General features: G+C 41.5%; 1 protein-coding gene across 1 annotated transcript in view; it reads left to right on the forward strand.

The window, feature by feature from the left end:
• Window positions 1–17,755, forward strand: part of LOC104525642 (CUB and sushi domain-containing protein 2) — a 291,143-nt gene that overhangs the window by 141,441 nt on the left and 131,947 nt on the right. Inside the window, 3 exon segments of the mRNA XM_010168859.2 lie at window positions 2,026–2,147; window positions 8,251–8,354; window positions 13,191–13,303. Coding sequence (XP_010167161.2) covers window positions 2,026–2,147; window positions 8,251–8,354; window positions 13,191–13,303 — 339 coding nt within the window.

The raw sequence follows: 17,755 nt of genomic DNA on the forward strand, positions 1-17,755 counted from the left end.
TTGAGCGACCTGGTCTAGTGGAAGGTGTCCCTGCTGATGGCAGGGGGGTTGGAACTGGATGATCTTTAAGGTCCCTTCCAACCCAAACCATTCTATGATTCATAAGGTGTTAACTCTGGACCATATATGGATTATATTTGTCCTTCATACCTGTGTACTGTGTCCTTGTGTATTTGCAATGCTATTTGTCCCCTTTCCGTTCTCTCTATTCCAGGTATTTCTTTTTAGGGGATAAGGAGGAGAGAAAAGGAGAAAAAATGCTAAAATGGAGGGAGCTTCTGTTAAATGGAACTTGCTGCTCATAGGCAGTAACATGGGATTTACTTAAACTGTGGTTCCTAACAAGCATGATCCTGGTTATCCTGTGGCCCAGCCATGAGTCATCCGTGAATGCAGTTTTCTTTCAGTGGGGGAAAATACTCTAATGCCCATTTTGCCCTTGGCCGTTTTGTTTTCATTCCCTCTCTGTCTCTAAAAAGTGGCATGCATAATTGTGATATTTGTAATGCTAATAATGAACAACTTGTAATATTTTTAATTACATCCCTCTAAAGCTCCTAAAGTCATAAATTGGTATTTTTTTTCAGTTCTTTTTTTCTTTAATTTCGTCTGCAGATTTTTTCAAGGCTTTGGAATCCCATCTAATTCTTGAAACAAGCCTGGAATAAATTGAATCAGTGTAAGAGGATATTTGGCATAAATATGTGACACTATAAAGGAAATTTATGGTGTCCTCTTGCAAGAGATAAGAAAGGATTTGCCTGCATTATTATGATTCTATGAATCAACTTAATTTTTATTTTTTTAACTGCTAACTTTTGGGGTTTTTTTCTTTTTAAAAGTTTTCCATTTGCTTTTTATTTCAGCTTTATACCACTTTTTCTGTTTGTTCCGTTTTGCTGTTGGGTATTGAATTGCTCTCAAATTGCAGAAATTGGGGTGCCCAGTGAGTCAGCTTTTAACCCCCTGAACTGTTCCAGTTTCTAATACCCAGTGATCAAACCTCTTGCTGCTGTTGAGAGACTGTTTCTCAGCTTCCCCATCTACAAGAGAACCCCTCAAGGTCCTGAGGAGACTCACTGAATCCTTTTGTGCTCCTGTTGCCCACTTTTAAAATGGGAATAATGGGATTTACCTTTTTTCTGTAAGGTAGGATGGTCACATAGGAGGGGGCAGGCTGCTTCTCAGTGTTCCTCATGTTCCCTTGTGACCACCTGTGTAGTCAAACAGTTTGGTCAGGAGATTATTTTCCATGCTTTCCTACTGTTTGGAGGCAGGGGAAAAAGCCTTGCAGATGCCACATGTGCAAATATATCTCCTTTGAGATATGAGTTAAATTAATTTTGAAGATCCATCACAACATCAGGATGCTGTTATTCACATTTTCTGGTTAAATATGACATCAAAGGAATACCACAGCTGCAAAAATTTCCCCACTTATGTACTTTTCAGCTTCTATTTTGCTTAAGATGTTTATAAGATAGAAAATTGAGCTGCCATCTGGGTTCTGAGTCCACAGTCATACCAGAATGAAGTCAGTCCTTACCTAATAAATACTTGCTGTGCAGTAATTTTTTTTGACCTGCAATGAAGAAAAGAAATATGGCCTTCTGGGGATGTTAAAAAGGAACTGTGTCCTACCTGGCATCTTCCATGTAGCTGCTTTCATTGTCCTGAACATGAAAGTATTTCTGTGAGGGCTTTAATATAGTAAAAAATGAAATCAGTCTGAGAGCTAGAGAATGGGTGGTTGTTGGTTGATCTGGTGGTCCATCTGTTTGATAGCCCCTGGAAACACACCACTCATTCATCACAGATAAATCCTTCATCTCTGATGCTACATGGAAAAAAAAAATACAAATCTTTTGGCTAGTAAAAACAACACAGAGCAGCAATTTTTAATTCTCCCCCACTTCCATACTGTATACATCTCTGTTTCTCTCTCCTCCATGAACAAAGAACACTGTCTGCATCCCAAAGCTAAGAGACCTCACTCCCACATGTGTCTTGTTTTCCTCTTCACAGCCAGGATGTGTGATATGTACCTTCGTGGTCCCAGTGGTGTGATAACTTCTCCTAACTACCCAGTACAATATGATAACAATGCCTACTGTGTGTGGGTCATCACTGCGCTCAATCCGGCCAAGGTAGGTCCCGGAGATGTGTCTCCATGTCATTGCTTCAATGCCTTAGGTGAAATATTGTATAGTTTTGCTTCTTCAGAAAGGTCTACTCTTTGATATTTAGCCATTCAGGTTTGTGTTTCTGATGTTGCATCCCCCTCTCCCCCCGCAGACTTCTTCCACACGTTTCTCAACTGTCTTTAAAGACCGCAACACATCACATTCCCTCTCTGCTGAAAATTCATTTTGTTTAAAGGATGTAATTAAAAGTGAATGTAATTATTTTTAATCGAAACCTCTTTGATATCTTGGCATGAATGGTGGTGAAAAGCCAAACAGCATAGCAAAGCATCTCATTAAGGCAGCTCTGGGTTGGGGCAGGAAGGCTGTGCCAGGAATGCTGATTTTTCACTTCCTTTGGGCTGGTAGCTGGTCCATAACCACTGGGGATTTCAGCACCCAAAGGGCAGAGGGCAAGTGAGGAGGGAGGTTTGCTTCTGTCTACTGCTATTTATGCAGTTTGTAAATTTATAAGCAAGTCCTTTCTCTATTCACTGAGATTTGGAGGAGATCAGTGGGGGTTTTTTTGTCCCCACTGGTCTACGTGTGTGATTAAAGTCTGTTGCTGATCATGTAGAGAACAAAGCTTGACTGCCTTGGACTTTGTAAAATCAAGTCATTTCCATTTTCTACTGGCTCAGGGAGGGCAATGTTCAGTGCCTCACGGCTTTTTCCAGCCTTGCAAACTCAACCTGTTCCTCTCCTCCAGATCTGTACAGAAAGATAAGAAGAAAAATTCCTTTGCTGTGTAGCTCAAAATACACTGAGGTGTTACTCACCATCTCCTGCTCTCGGAAGACAAGTTTAATTCTTTTTAGTATCTGGGTTCCTACTAACAGCATCTCCATTAGCTCATGAGTGAATCTTGCATGCCAAGGCACTGAGCTCGTACACTGGTTCTGTCAGTGATGCCGTGGTCCTCGCCTCTAGGCAGCCCTGCTTTTTGGCGCTCTGCCTTTTGCTTCTGGTCCAAGGAAGGCATTTCACAAACATGTTTGTATCCCGGGATCTCATCTTTTGCTGGAAATTATGATCTGTAGAAATACTGGCAACCATCCACAGTTGTAGCCTGCTCACCGCTGCAGATGGGATGGCATCTTGGGCTCTCATCTCCAGTGCTTGCTGCCCTCTGGGATCACTGGCCGTGGCAGGGCAGCCAGAGCTGGGGCTGGCTGGAGAGCCTCTGGAGGAGTTCTGTCTTCCCATTGACCTCAGTCCAAGCCTTTAATAAGTGCAGATCACTGGTGGATTATGAGTTTAATGAGGAGCATTCCTAAATTCCAATTTCAGAATGAGGTGGTATTTAAAGGGCTGTCATTAGCTGGTCATTCCATCCAGCAGATATCTTGGTTTGGCTGCATAGGAGTGTAGTAATGACCTAAATTCTGGGAAACTGGAGTGTGGAATCAGGATATTTTTCAGTGCTGATTTATTAGGAGTGATTTACTAATCAGACCCAGGAGGTTCTCCTTCATCAGGGTAATGTGCAAGTGGAGAACAGACCATGTGTAACAGCAGCTATTACTGCTGAAGTGTCAGCTGTGTCTTTCTGCTTGTGGCCTGCAGACCCTTGGGTACACATTGCCTTTGCATGGACAAGTTCTTGAATACATCAGCATCTTAGGGTGTGGTATGTCTATTATACACGTCTATTTTTGTGTATCTTTGTCTTTCAAAGATGATCAGCAAAATCCAATTCTTGTCTAGAATGTAGTCCTCTGTGTTTGGAAAGAAGTTGTAGTGAGCTAGAGGTAGACATGTTATGGAGGCTAACATTTACATTTGGGTTTTCTGGTACAAATTATGAAGGAGATAGCAATTAATTGTCAAGAGATGCTTATGGCCCTTGTCCACTGTTTTATTGACCCTTTGTCACATTGCTTTTGTGTTGATTATTCAGTCTGAGCTTCAGCTCTGTTCCTTTGCTTTCCTGCCAGCCTTCTGCACAGCCTTTTTCTGCTTTTCCTTCAGCAACACGATAGGACAAGCTTCTCCTCTTGTAACCTTCCTGGCCAGACTGTCTCATTTTTCAAAAACTTGCTGTCTTTGTGAATTTCTACTTAGGGAATGTTTCTCCTCTTCCCCTGGTTTGTTTCTTCCTCAGCTTTTAAACCTGGGTAATAATAAACTGTTGATTAGAAAACAGAATCTGTAAATCCTGATCCTCAGCTTTCATAAATCATGAAGAGCATTGACATTGGTAAAACCCATGAATTTAAATACTTACAACTTATAGAGATTTAATAACACAAGAAACTGTGGTTTATGCTCCATGGGCTGCAACATCAGGTACTGTAAAGAGGTGTAGAAAGAGGGTGTAGCACAACTGAAGTAAGGATAAATTGGTCAAATCAGCAGCTGGTGTAAAGAGACTGCCATCTTCTTTTTCTTTGAAGTGATAAATAGTTAATTAGTAATATCAGTTCATAAAGGGTTTCTGGGTTTTGGATGTCTCATCCTGGAAGTGTAATTTACAGGTAGGGAAAAACCTCTTCATCTTTGGAAGCAGGGAGGGCTGAGAGGGATGCACTAATCATTTTGGGAAAGCCACTGCTGTGCCTGCGTGTTCCTCGTATGGTGCTTTGCCTGCTCGTGTTGATTTGAGCTGCTGTTCAGAGCTGCAGATGCTGTTCCTGGGTGGGAATGGCCAAGGAGGCTCTGGATGGTCCCAGGAACCCAGGCGAGGCACAGGCATCCTTCTGGCACTCCTCTGGAAGATGGGAAACGGTGGAAATGCATCAGTTGCCCTTAGTGTTTTCTGCTGTTTAAAGAATTCATTAAGGCTCCAGAAACCAAAATAGTGCAGACATGACTATATCTGATTGGTGAAAATATAAAAAGGCAAATCAATTCCCTGGCACAGATGGTTTCATTTATCCAGCAAACAGCTCCCGAGGCTGCTGTGTAGGCTGATGCAGCAACTGATGCACCCATAACCCAGTATAGCAATGGGAGTTACTGGTGTCTGAGTTTTAATGCCAGTTTGGTCACTGGTATTCCTGCCTAACATCATTTACTACTGCCTCTGTAAAGTACACACAAAACACTTCCAGCACAGCCCGTGTCAGACACGTGGTGCTCAATTGGAGAATTCACCTCCCTGCCTTGCGTTGCCTGTGTGTGCAGAGGGGATGAGCTCATCATTGCACATTCCCCAGCATGGGTGAGGGGAGGATTGAAGATGAATTAATTAAAATGCCTGTAAAATACTTTGAAGCTAAAAAGCATTATGGGCCTGAGCTGAAGCCTGCTGAAGTCAGTGGTAATCTTTTTATTGACTTGAGGGGTCTTTGGATCGGGTCCTGTTATATGAGGCTTTTAATATGAGCAATGGGAAAACCACTGATCTGAATTTAGAACTCATTTGCAAGTCATCGGTTCTATATTTGGAAAAGAACCATGAGCCAGATTCACTGAGCTACATAATCCCCTCGAAGTTTGCTCAGAAACCTACACAAACAGAATTAAGGGCATGGTGCTCCTCAGTTGACAACTTGGAATTATTTCCTATACAGAGCATGACATCAAACATACTTGGGGGGATATTCAGGGTATATAGAGGGTTTTTTTTGCTGGTCCTCAGTGCTATGGGAATTAATTTCAACCACAATGGAAAAAATAAATCACTTGGGAACTGAGAAATGGATATGATAATTGGGGAATTTGCATCAGAACTATTTCTGAACCTTTTTGACATAATGGATGTTACTGGCTGATATTTCTCTTGGGGTTATTCTCACCTGGAGTCTAGCTAGCCAAATAAAGCTCTGTCCAAGCTTCTCGTGTCATCGGTGGAGAGAGATGGGCCCCTCCAGGGGATGATTTGTCCCAAATGAAGACAGATGCTTGAGACTGGGGAGAAAGGGGGGGGAATGAGTAATATGTGCTTATAAAGCATTTGAATATAACTGCAAGAGGTGCTGCTCTTCATGCAGAGAGAATTATTGTGGGTTTTTTCCTATGAATGTGACTGCACTTCAAATCACTTTGCAGTACGAAGCGTTGGAATCAGGTGTCATTTTCCAGCCTATTTTCTTGACTTTGCTAATTGCTTCCTGTCACTTCAATGCCTTAAAATCAAGGTTTTGTGTCATCTGTGTGTGTGTGTGTGTGTGTTGATAGGTCTCTGGTTGTTTAATGAATCATTAAATAACTTTCAGCTTTCAGACCAAAAAGAAAACAGAAAAATGGATAAATAAATACTGTACTCAGTATCCTGTTCCTGTGCCACAAGGTTACAGTCTTCAGTACCAGAACGTAATTAGGTATTTAATTAGGGTCAGACTCCTTAGAATGCAGTTTACGTGAATGACTGATTTAACTAATGATGTGTGCCATTTTACAGCGCTGTGTTCTTTGTATTAATTACATTATTCCATCATTACATGGTTTAATAATAATCTGCACAGGTTAATGTTTTGATACGACTACTAAAATTAATGGTTGCAAACTTCCTATGAAGTATCACAGAGGCTCCTGTTTCATCATCCTGGGGCTTTTTGGATAATACCCTGTTTTCAGAATGTTACAGCTAAAATAGCTGATTTATTTTTCTATGCATTTGAAAAGTATTAATTGCATTTATATGTGGAAGACAGTAGCACATGACAGTTCAGTCTGATCTATATAGACACCCATTATTTTTTGGAGGACACTCAAGCCATTCAATGTCTGACTACACAGATTTCTTAAGGGGTGGAAGTTGAGTGGCTTTTGACAGAAAAATGTTGTCAACTTCCTAGAGAGCCCAAAGAGGCCTTGAAGAGACTGTAGAGGCTCCCTCACATTTAACACCACACACTTAATTATTACATTTGGTTTTACCTTTGAGACTTTTATCCCCCTGGGACTTCACACATGCTCAAGTGTTTGCAGGAGATGGTGCTTTTATAATAGGCAAGAAATTACAAGACAGAGGTTTTAGTTATCCTGTGCTTCACTTCCATGCCCCAAGTCAAGAGGTGTAGGGCAGCATCGTGTGTCTGTGGTCCTTCCCATGCATGTAGGTCCTTCCAGTTAATTACTTTTGGTAACTTCTATGTTGTGTGAAACAGTAAAAAGTAATGTGAAACTAAATTTGGTAATTTAGTCTGTTAAAAGTTAAGAAATTTAATGTATTTACATTATCTCCATAATGTATTTACACATACAAAGGTCTGGATGCATTCAAGTGTTTATGTGGTTTCCTGGATCCAGTCTGTTAAAAAGCTCCAAGAAACAAAGCTCCCATTGATTTCTTCTGATGCTGTGGATGTAAAGCACTTCTGTAAATTAAACTCCCTTCCTTTTCTGTTTGTTTACCCTGTCCCAGGCTGGATTAAGGACCTTTGTCCCCTCGGTCACATTGTAATATTCCATTCTTTGAAAATAAGAGGTTTCAAAAGCAGCTAAGAGACTTGGAACACAAACCTCTCGACTTCCATGGGACCTGTGCTCCTAAGTGATATGTAGAGGTGGTGTAAATTGAATGAGTGTGGAAGGTTTGGATAGAGCAGGAGAGAAAACACAGGAAACAAACAGTTGTGGACAGATATGATGACTGTGTTTGCAGACAGCTTGAGATGATTTCCTCTAGCTACCCCAGCAGTAATTCATGTAAAGCCTTTCTTGGTCTGAGAGAAACTTGGGGAAATCCAGGGCAACTTTCTGACCAATGTAGAGGAAAAGAAAGACTCTCTGCTTGCACTGTGTGTAACAAATGCTGCCTCTATGCACATTCAAATCCATCACTGTAATCTGAGGTTTATGAAAGAAATGGTAGCAGTACCTGGTGAAAAAAAGCATGCTGAATTCCCAGCACACATATCTTTATCAATAAAGTCATCTAGAAAATCAATAGATAAAGCAGAAAAGTCTGAGAGGTAATTTCAGTAAGAGCTCAGTCTGTCTGGAAAGAAGTGCTACAGTGCTATAAAAAAGTGAGGACGGTCACCTTTGGTGATGTCCTGAAGATATTAATGCTCTTATAAATTGCTCCTCAATAGACAAACAGATAAATAAACAAGACAAGAGGATCTGCTGGTTACCTTGGCAGTTGATTCGTATTAATATGCTGCATCTTTGCCAGGTTATCAAACTCATCTTTGAAGAATTTGAACTAGAAAGAGGATATGACACACTGACAGTGGGTGATGGAGGACAAGTCGGAGACCAGAAAACTGTGCTTTACGTGTAAGTAGCATGTCCTTTGTCCCTGTGAGCAATCCACACGGAAGTTTTGCCTGATGAGATGTAGCTGATGTGTTTGGATGGAGGAGTCCCAGTCTACTTACTGTACCTCCCTAGATGGTTTATATACTGTTTGTCAGTTTTGGTGGAGCTGGCTATTTTTGGTGTGTTCTTCCATCATCACATTCTCTCAGGCTTCAGCTGACAGATTCTTACCTCTTTGCTTTGCTTCTCTTGAACTGCCTTTGTCAAGGCACCTTAGAGGGAGTCTGAGGCTGTCCAGGGAGCTGAGCAAACAGGATTAAAGTTCAGGTACAAGAGTAAATGCAATCAGACAGAAACTGAGAAGTCTCTGGATCTCTCTCCTGTGCTGTCCTTCTTGTGAAGTCACTTAACCCTGCAGAGTGGCTGTAAATCCATTACCTTTGGGTGACATCCTGAGCATTTTACACCCAACGTGTGAACAATGACACGTGCTTCTTCAAGGCTGAGAATTGATCCCCCTCAACTTACACCCTTTAGTTTGCAGATATGATGTTCTATGGAGGTTTCTTCAGTAGAGGAAACATTGTAGATAGTCCTGATTTCCTTCTAGTCCTTCCTGTATCAGTGTTTCCCATCTAAATATGGTTTATGGTTGTTTGGGGTGGTTTTTTGTTTTGCCTTTTTTCCCCTGTAGTTTTAACTATGAAGAAAGGACATTGAACTAGCGTCAGGGCCAATCCAGCCGTGCTGAAGGAAGAGATGAAATCACTGATGCTGCCAGCTTTTAGAATAAAGAGTTGCTGTGTTGTCAGTCTGTTGTTTTTACAAATTTCGAAGACCAATTGCTTTATGTTATAGTGCAGCTAACACGGGGAGAAAATGGAAATGGGCTCTGTATTGGCATTTGCCATCTCCTACTCAGTGCTTAATAACTGGAGATAGTTTTGGTTTGTCAGGAGGAGTGTGTCAATCAGGATGATATGAAGGAACATGTGGGTTAGTAGATCAAAGGTAAGGGTTTTCACTGACCCATGTGTTTTACAGTATATATGCATCAATTTCTGGTGTCTGCTATTTTTTTAGGCAGTTTTGAGGTGGGTGAGAGCTCTTGGCTGCTCTGAGGAAAACACGTGCTGTGCCCTCAAAGTTTGATGGAGGGTGACAGAGAATGTGCACACTACAGAGTTTTTTCCCTCCTTTGATGTCTGTCTGAATTGTAGTTTTACATACACAGTGTGCTCCACTCTGAATCTGCACCAGTTACCTGGTACAGCTCTGCCACAGCGTGTGCCAACAGCGAGGAGAGTCTAAAAGCAGAGCAGATTGTGAGTCATGCACAGCCCTGTGCTGATGGAAAGATGAGCTGCTTGCCTGAACTTCCTGACTTCAGGTCAAGCTTTGAGCACCTGCAGGTATATTGTTCCATATTCTAGAGCTCAAACATGCCCCATGGCTGTTGAGGTCCTGACCACTCCTAAAAGTGTGGCTTCTTGCCATGTTGGGATATTGTTTGCCTCTTGTGAGTGAAGATATAAACCAGTGGTGTTTGTCAAAGTCTCAAATGCCTTCAGGGCACTCCCAAGGCAAGGTGTACTGGAGCAGAAGCAGGGAAAAGTCACTGTGACTTTTGGAAGGAATATTTGCAGTGATGAACAGGCTGTTGGGCCACCAGCATCCAGCTTTAGTGTCTGAACTTGAAAGACACTCTTCTTTTCTATCTAATAGAAAACACATAGGAGCAAACAGCTCTCCAAAAGCTACTCTAGCAAAGCTGTTGGACTCTTTCCATCTTGTAGAGAGTATTTCATATTGTGTTTTTTAATTCCACCTCTTCGTTTGTTTTTTCCACATCAATCAGCCTCCCACTCCATTTTCACTTATCTTCATGTTTATTCTTCTTTCTGAAATCTCTGTTTCTGAGATTCATTTTCCTATACATTTCTTTTCAGAACATGAACACTGGTGGTACTTAGGTCAGGAACTCTAACCTGCAATGTATATAACTGTAAAGTCTGATTATTGCAAAAGTGTTTGTAATGAAAGTGTCACAGAACATTTCACAGCTGATTGGTCAAAATGTGCAAATTACTGCCAGGGGAGTAGTTTGTAATAACTTGCTGAAATGATTTCTCATTCCATTGCTTTTTGTTTGCCTGAAGCCCATGAAGATTTTCCTAGATTTGATTTTAATCATTCCATGTTTTCTCACTCTGTATTAGCTACTCAACACCTTGCTAATGCAAATTTGGAATATTTGAGACTGTCTGCACGAGGTGTAGTGTGTGGTATCTTCTCCCAGTGCAGGAGAACTTTCCATTAAATTGCTGATGCTAATCCAAACAGGGGCATGTATTCATTTTTATTTTTAATCTGGGAGTTGAAAACTAATGAAATGTGAAAAAGGTGTGAAGACCACAGAAATACTCCATTTGTAATGAATGTGGTTGAAAGTCCATGGGCAACTTTTCTCAGCAGTTGCTGCCCTCTTAGTACTGTCAGCTGAATTAATATATCAGATTGGATATCGGTTGGATACAAGCTGTGGGGGTTTTTTTGAGGAATCAAGGTGCAGAAATGTAACTGTTAAAAATAGGAGTTCCAGTTTTCCTACTGCTCTTCATTTATTCTCGACTATTCAAAAGGAACTCAGTTCTGCAGCCTTTCAAATCAAGAAATACATTTGAATCCACTCACATAGCAGCAGACGTTATCCCAAACTGAGGAATTAAGAACCATTTGTTTCCAGTCTCACTCACATCCCTGTAAAACGCATCTCAGAGAACATAACAGATTGTTAGGCTGAGCTTTCTGACTTGCAGAGAGGATTTTATTCCCTAAAGTTAACAAGCACCCAAATCAATCATTCAGCTTGTTACAGTGGAATGGAAAAGCATGCAAAAACCTTTGAAGCTCCTTTTTCTTGAAGGTTTTTCTCTTGGTATGTTCCTCATTCCTGCCTGTCTGCTGCTTAAATAACTTGAGAAGAGTCAACATTAGCACTTCTTCTGTGCTCTCTAGATGCAAAACAGTCATTAAAACAAGATTATTTTTTATTTTACCAGCAGCCTGGGTTCAGTAAAATTTCTGATGCAGGTCAAAGCAGTAACAGAGCAAAGGTGGGGACAGAACTGGGAGAACTTTGATGGGCTTGAGAGACAGGAATGTGATTTCAGGGAAAAACACCCTCCAGATTCCATGGCCAAAGCTTGAGTGGTGACTAGTTTCAGGTGTCAAGAGTAGTCCCTGCTGCCTCTGACTGGGGGATGTCTCTGGGATGGGGAGGAGAGTTGTGTGTATGGGAAGGTTGGTCCCATTTACAGCGTTTGGTACCTGTAAGGTTGTTGAAAAGAATCTGGCACTCTGCAGGTAGCCAGTGTTTTAGGAATGTCAGGCAAGTGGAATAAGTAGCACAAACCCTTCAAGCAGTCATTTGGCTTCACTCGAAACAACAGTAATTGGCAGATCAGCCATACTGTCTCCAATTACCCAGGAAACTGGGAATTGCAACAATTATGCCTGGAGGTTGCAAGTTACATTTACTCACAGGATGCTATCAACACACAGCTGCTGGGTTTGTTCCCTTGCAGTGTTGGTTTGCAATGATTCTGCCTCGAGAGCTCGGGGATAGATGTTATCAAGAAGTCTTTCAGGTGCTGCTGTTGTACTTGAGAACGGTGACAGGCAGAAGCTGTATCTGTACATATTTAGATTTAAGCAAACATTACAGAAAAGAGAAAAAGAAAAAAAAAAACCCACAAAAAATGAGCTATCCAATTGCAGTAGTTGCACTTGAGGTAATTTATAAATTTATCACAGATGATACCATAGCAGGAATAGTATAATAGCAACATTAAAGACTGCCAGCCAGGCAACATGGCGCTCTTACTCCTGTAGTAATGATCCCTTCCCACGCGCTGTGACTCCGCTTTCAGAAGCAGAGGGGAGGGAGGGAGCTGTGCTCAACACGGACGTGTGTGTGTGTGTGTAACTGGCTGCACTGGTGCTTGTGTGGGTGGGGGATAAACCTCTAAAGCTGTGTTGAACCACAAGGAGGTGATTAATCCCAAAGGCTGGATGAGCCACACACGGCTCGTGAATACGGATATACTGGTGACATTTTTCTAAACCTCTTCAGCTCTCCTAGGAGCATCCTTGAAAGGAAGGCAATGTCCTGATCATCCCGTACTGCCTGGATTAGGAGCACTTTTCAAGGGCTCAGAGGGCATTCAGCAGATTTCAAGGGCTTGTGCCTTGTCTTCCAGGGTGTTGTGTTTGTTTTTGTGGGGTTTTTTTGGTGGGGTGTTTTGGTTTTTGAGTTGGGTTTTTTGGTTTGGTTTTGTTTTTTTTTTGAGATCCTTGTGGAAACTTCTCCATCAGGATAGAAATATAGCAGAGAACATGTTGAAAGTAAATTTTTGTAATACTAGAAAATACCTCCAAAGGCAGTTAAGAGGATTCAGTCACCGGTACAGGTTCTGGGAATTTTATTTGTTTGCTTATGTTTTGCTTCAGTGAGAAAGGAAATGATTACTGTTGATGCTGGATAATATATTGTAATAATGGTACTGAATTGTAATTATTATAGTGCTGATGATAATAACTTGCAGGCCCCCAACTATGGTGGAAGAGTCCCTGGTTAGGTAGTATGCAGACACATACTGAGAGGCTCTTCATTGGTCTTGAAAATCCATCGGGTTTTTGGACAATGTTCTGTTTTGGGGTTGTCCTTAATTGCGTGGGCATTGCTCTTGTTATTTTCTGCTCCTACAGAGGTAGATGTGGCTTTTATTTTGGTGGGAAAATAAGTTGGGTGAGACGTACAGGGTGTTTACTTGTCCTTATTTATTTTTACAGCTTGACAGGCACCACAGTCCCTGATCTCATTGTTAGCACACACCACCAGATGTGGCTCCTCTTCCAGACAGACAGTGTCAGCAACTTGCTGGGATTCAAAGCAACGTATGAAGGTAATCCAAGTACCTCTCTCAGAATTTACCTGTTTTTAAAGGGATCAGGGATGAGATGAGTACAATTGTTTGGGAGAAAAGTGAGAAAGAAGCTTCTCCAAATATCTTGAAGTTCAGAAGATTTTTTTTTTTTTCTTTCTTAAAACAGAAGCTTTGCTCCAATAAGAACAGCTTTCATAATTCCTTTTCCATGAAAGACTGGGTGGGTAACATTTCATTGCCATCTCAGCTGCTTTGTTGGAAAAGAGTTGGTGCGTTTCAGCTGATGGCAACAGACTGTGTCTGCAGGAGAAAAGAGATCAAGTAATCAGTGGTTCCAGTAGATTAGTGGTATCAACTACTTTAAACTTTGACTAGTCTGGAGTATTACAAATGAAATAAAAGTTAATGCTGAGATTTTTCAGAAGAAACTCATGAAATGCATTAGGATGTGAATGCTGAGCTCTGTCATAAGCTTCTGTGTTTACTGTTGTTGTAGATATTTGCAAAGTTAGAGAAAGTGTGATGGAAAAGTGTTCCTTCTAACTCATGGAAGTGACTGGTGATTCTAGCTGCAGCTGTTCCTAGATTCCTGGCTTGAGTTGTTTTTAGATTGTTCCAGAAATCTCCATCTTGTGTCTCCACGTTTGGTGTGAGCACCCAGGGCTCTTAGCTTCCTCTGCAAACACCACTCTGAAGAACGTGTTCTCTGTCTGATAGCCTCGTGCCTGGGGAGGGGGAGCTTGTTTCTGTGATGCAGACACACACACTTAGATGTCAGCTTCTTTTTGGTATTGTTGTCATCTTGAATCTCTCTTCAAAGCACTTGAATGTCTTCCAGTTTTCTCTATGACCTGCTGATAGCAGGCATGGCTTACTCTTTTGACTCTGTGTAAAAGTAAGCACACGAATCTTCATGTGGACATGGAGCTGCTGCTCCTGGAATATCTCAGTACCAGCAGCTTCCACTGATATCAGCAGTAACATTTAAATCTGTTTCTTTCAAGGACACTAAATGCATGTGAGTGTTTGTTCATTTTTTTTAAAAAAAGTGTTTCCCTGGGGCTTATTATGTTTGAGGGAAGTTTCATATTGTGTTTGGGCAAGGACCTGCCCATGGTGGTGCTGCTGATTGATGCTAAAGTAGCAGCAGTTTGGAGCCTGAAGGGACCTGACCTACCAGAAAACCTAGTTGGACTAAATGCCAGCGTGTCCAGGCAGGCTGAGCAGTGCCTTGAAGGTGGGACTGGGTCATGATGCTGGAGTATTTACAGGATTGTAGGACCAGGTCAGTGGAAAAGTCATTAGAGACACATAGATAAGAGGTAATGGAATTGAAAGAAAGAAAAGGCAAATCCAGCCTGATTGTCTGGGGAGGGGGGAGCATCTTACTGGTACTATTTTGGTCTCACCGGCTGTGACTGTACCCGCCTGAGCACCTGCTCTCTGCGGTAGCTGCGATGTCTGTCTCCTGCCGTGGTTGTCTGCGGTTGATTCTTGGCAGGCTGGCAGAGCATGCTGCCACACTCCTACCTGCCAGCTGTGGGTGGGTGAAAGCATTCTCCAGCTCTGCTCTGAGAGCCTGTCTGCTTTGTCAATCTCATCCAAAGAGTGACGTGGATTTATTCTTTCAGTCTCTTGATAAATCTTGTGTTTACCTTATAGCATAGCACATGAAGTTCCAAAGCACATGATACAGGGACTTCCTCACGCTGTTGTTCATCTTCTGTGAACTTTGGATCTATAAGGAGCTTGACTTTTTCCTCCTCTGACCTGCTTTGATGTTACTGGTAGCTTGATCTATAGCAAGGCTGAGCTGCTCTTGCTCCCTTTGACCTCACTAGTTGGTTTGGGAATCATCATGATCATTCATACTTTGGAGCCCTTTTGTATGGAGCTTCCAATGTCAAATGTGCTTCTCCCTTCCCTACTCTTTAGCTTTACCTGCATGGCTGCTGCCTGTTTTGCTGTACACTATGTCCATAACCTCATAGAGAAGGATAAAAGGGGGGTTCTGGCTCTGCTGTGCCCCGATGAGCCTTAAAGGAGGGACCTTTCCCTGGGGAGTGTCTGTCCTTTGCATGTGTTAGACACAGAGGCTACTCTCTGCCAATTGTTCAGATATTTTCTCTTTTTCCTGGGCATCTCTGCAGTTTTTGTACAGTAACTTACTGACCTTGCAAAATGGATTTGTCCAGGAACAAAGAAATACATCCCGTGCCTAAGGTCTGTGCTGGTGCTATCCAGAGGTTAAGCTACCCTGCAATCAACCAGCTCCATAAAACTCTGTAGTTGTTGCAAATGCTTTTGAGTTACAAAGCAAAAGACGTTTTAAGTAAGAGGCAATTAGCACTTGCCAAAAAATGTGATGAAATTATACGCAACTTACTAAAAAGTTTCAGAATCGGTTTTATGGCCACTCTTCTTCCTAATTGCGAGAGGAAAATTGCAGCTGATGGAGCTATATAAAGTCAAGACCAAAAGTCTGCCTAATGGAAGGGCAGAGTATTGCTTAGAGTATGTTCAAATAGCTCTCTCTCCTAAACTGTGTAGGCTTTAGCGTATGTTTTAAGTGTAATGCAATCATAAAGCCTATTGCTAGTGCTGAAACAGTTCCACCTAAGAGATTTCTTGATGCACAGTGGAAGGACCTGTTGGAAGGAACGTGCTGAGGAGAGCAATATGCCAGCAGATTTTTAATGTAGGGTTCCTGAGGAGGGGGAACCAACCCAGGTCGTTTTGCTTCATTTGGGAGTAAAGAGAAAGCGTATTTACACCAGGAAGAATGCACAAAACACAAGGTATCTGGATTCAGGTTTTTCCAGATCTGTGCTGCAAGATTAGATGCATTTGGAACAAATGCTCAGTGGGTGTCAATCGGTGTGACAGCATTGATTTTTCAATTAAGCTGTGTCAGTCTTTACCAGCTGAGGATCTGGCTCATTAATGTTCATGAAGATTACTTCTAAATCTCCAATGTCTCAACTGCAGCCACTTTTATCCTTTTAAACAGACATTCTCTCATAATAGTGAACAATGGTTTTGGACTTCCAGTGCTTGTCAGAAGAAATTTGTATTAAGCTCTACTTTACTGGAAAAGTCCTTTTCTTTCTCACAACTATAGCAGGCTGATTGATACTGCAATTTAGTGCTTGACTTGTGAGAGGGCTCACAGCCTCCTGGGGTCCCGGGTCTTATCTTCTCCCTTCTTTCCTTTAATCTCAGATGACTTGTTCTGAGGATACCTTCCCCTTAGAGCTGATACCTTCCACAGCCATCAGAATGGTTCTTTGAAAGTTCCCAGATCAACCCCTCCTAATGGTTGGGGATAAATAATTCCTTCAGGTAACACTTTCAAAAGGTCTTGAGAAATTTAGGGTTTGCTGAAGAGGATTCAGGCTCTTATAATGTCATCTGCAATCCTTCTGCAGTTGTGTTCCCCATTGATAGACTGAAGATGCTTGGCTTCCCTCACAGAGGAGGGGTAGGGGAAAAGTTTGTTACTGATGAGCTTGATGTTATTACAAGCAATATTATAAAAGTAAATCAATAGTATAAAATTCTGTGGTAAGAGGCAGAAATATTAAAACATGAAAAATAGAATAAAACCAGATATTTCGTCTTACATTTATATTTATATATTTTTAATATAAAATAATAATTGAAAATTAGAATTAGATTTGTAGACACGCACACTAATCTCGTTTGGATTTCTGTTGGAATTGGGTTAGTTTGGGTAGAGCTGACTAAGGTCTACGTCTGAACTACCAGTATGCTGCAGGCAGGGGATGATTAAACAATATTTATTGTTGTTGAAATGCTGACTAAGTGTTTGGCTCTGGAGGGCTTAGCTTTAGAGCTGATATTTAGCACCATGGTGCTAAGAGGCTTAGGAGCTCTGCAGAGCTGCAGCCTGAAGATTTCTTCTACTGACCTTTCTGTTTTAATCAAATCAGTGCTGCCCAAGGTGTTTGGTCAGATGAGTTTGCTGGGTTTCCACATGTGTTTTTATATATGTTACACATAAATATAGAACTCTGTGTAGCTGCCTGCATGCAAACTGCATGTAAAGGTGTTTATACACATGTATATGTGTCATATTGAGGAAAAAACCCAATAATGTTTGAAGTTACCTGATCCTAGGAGACTTGGGTGAAAAAATGCACCTATCTGAAACTCATTCTGATGCCACTGCTGTTCAGAGTTGGCTTTGGAAGCTCCTGGCTTGAAGCACTGTCTTTCTTTGTCCAGTGAAATGCTCTCAGGTTTCACTGACAAGCCCAGATAACATGCAGGTAATTTTAATTGATTACATGTATTTATTTTTGTTTAGGTTCTTCATTACCTGACTGCCCAATATTGTTGATGGTAGAAGTGTGTTCAGAAAACTTAGTGTTCCTATCTTTCCTGGTTTGCTTTTCCATTAAATATATTGGCTCATGTCATGTAAAACACTGGCGCTGAAATACTGCT

The sequence above is a fragment of the Antrostomus carolinensis genome, unplaced genomic scaffold, assembly GCF_000700745.2.
Source record: "Antrostomus carolinensis isolate BGI_N321 unplaced genomic scaffold, ASM70074v2 scaffold3800, whole genome shotgun sequence".
NCBI classification, from domain to species: domain Eukaryota; kingdom Metazoa; phylum Chordata; class Aves; order Caprimulgiformes; family Caprimulgidae; genus Antrostomus; species Antrostomus carolinensis.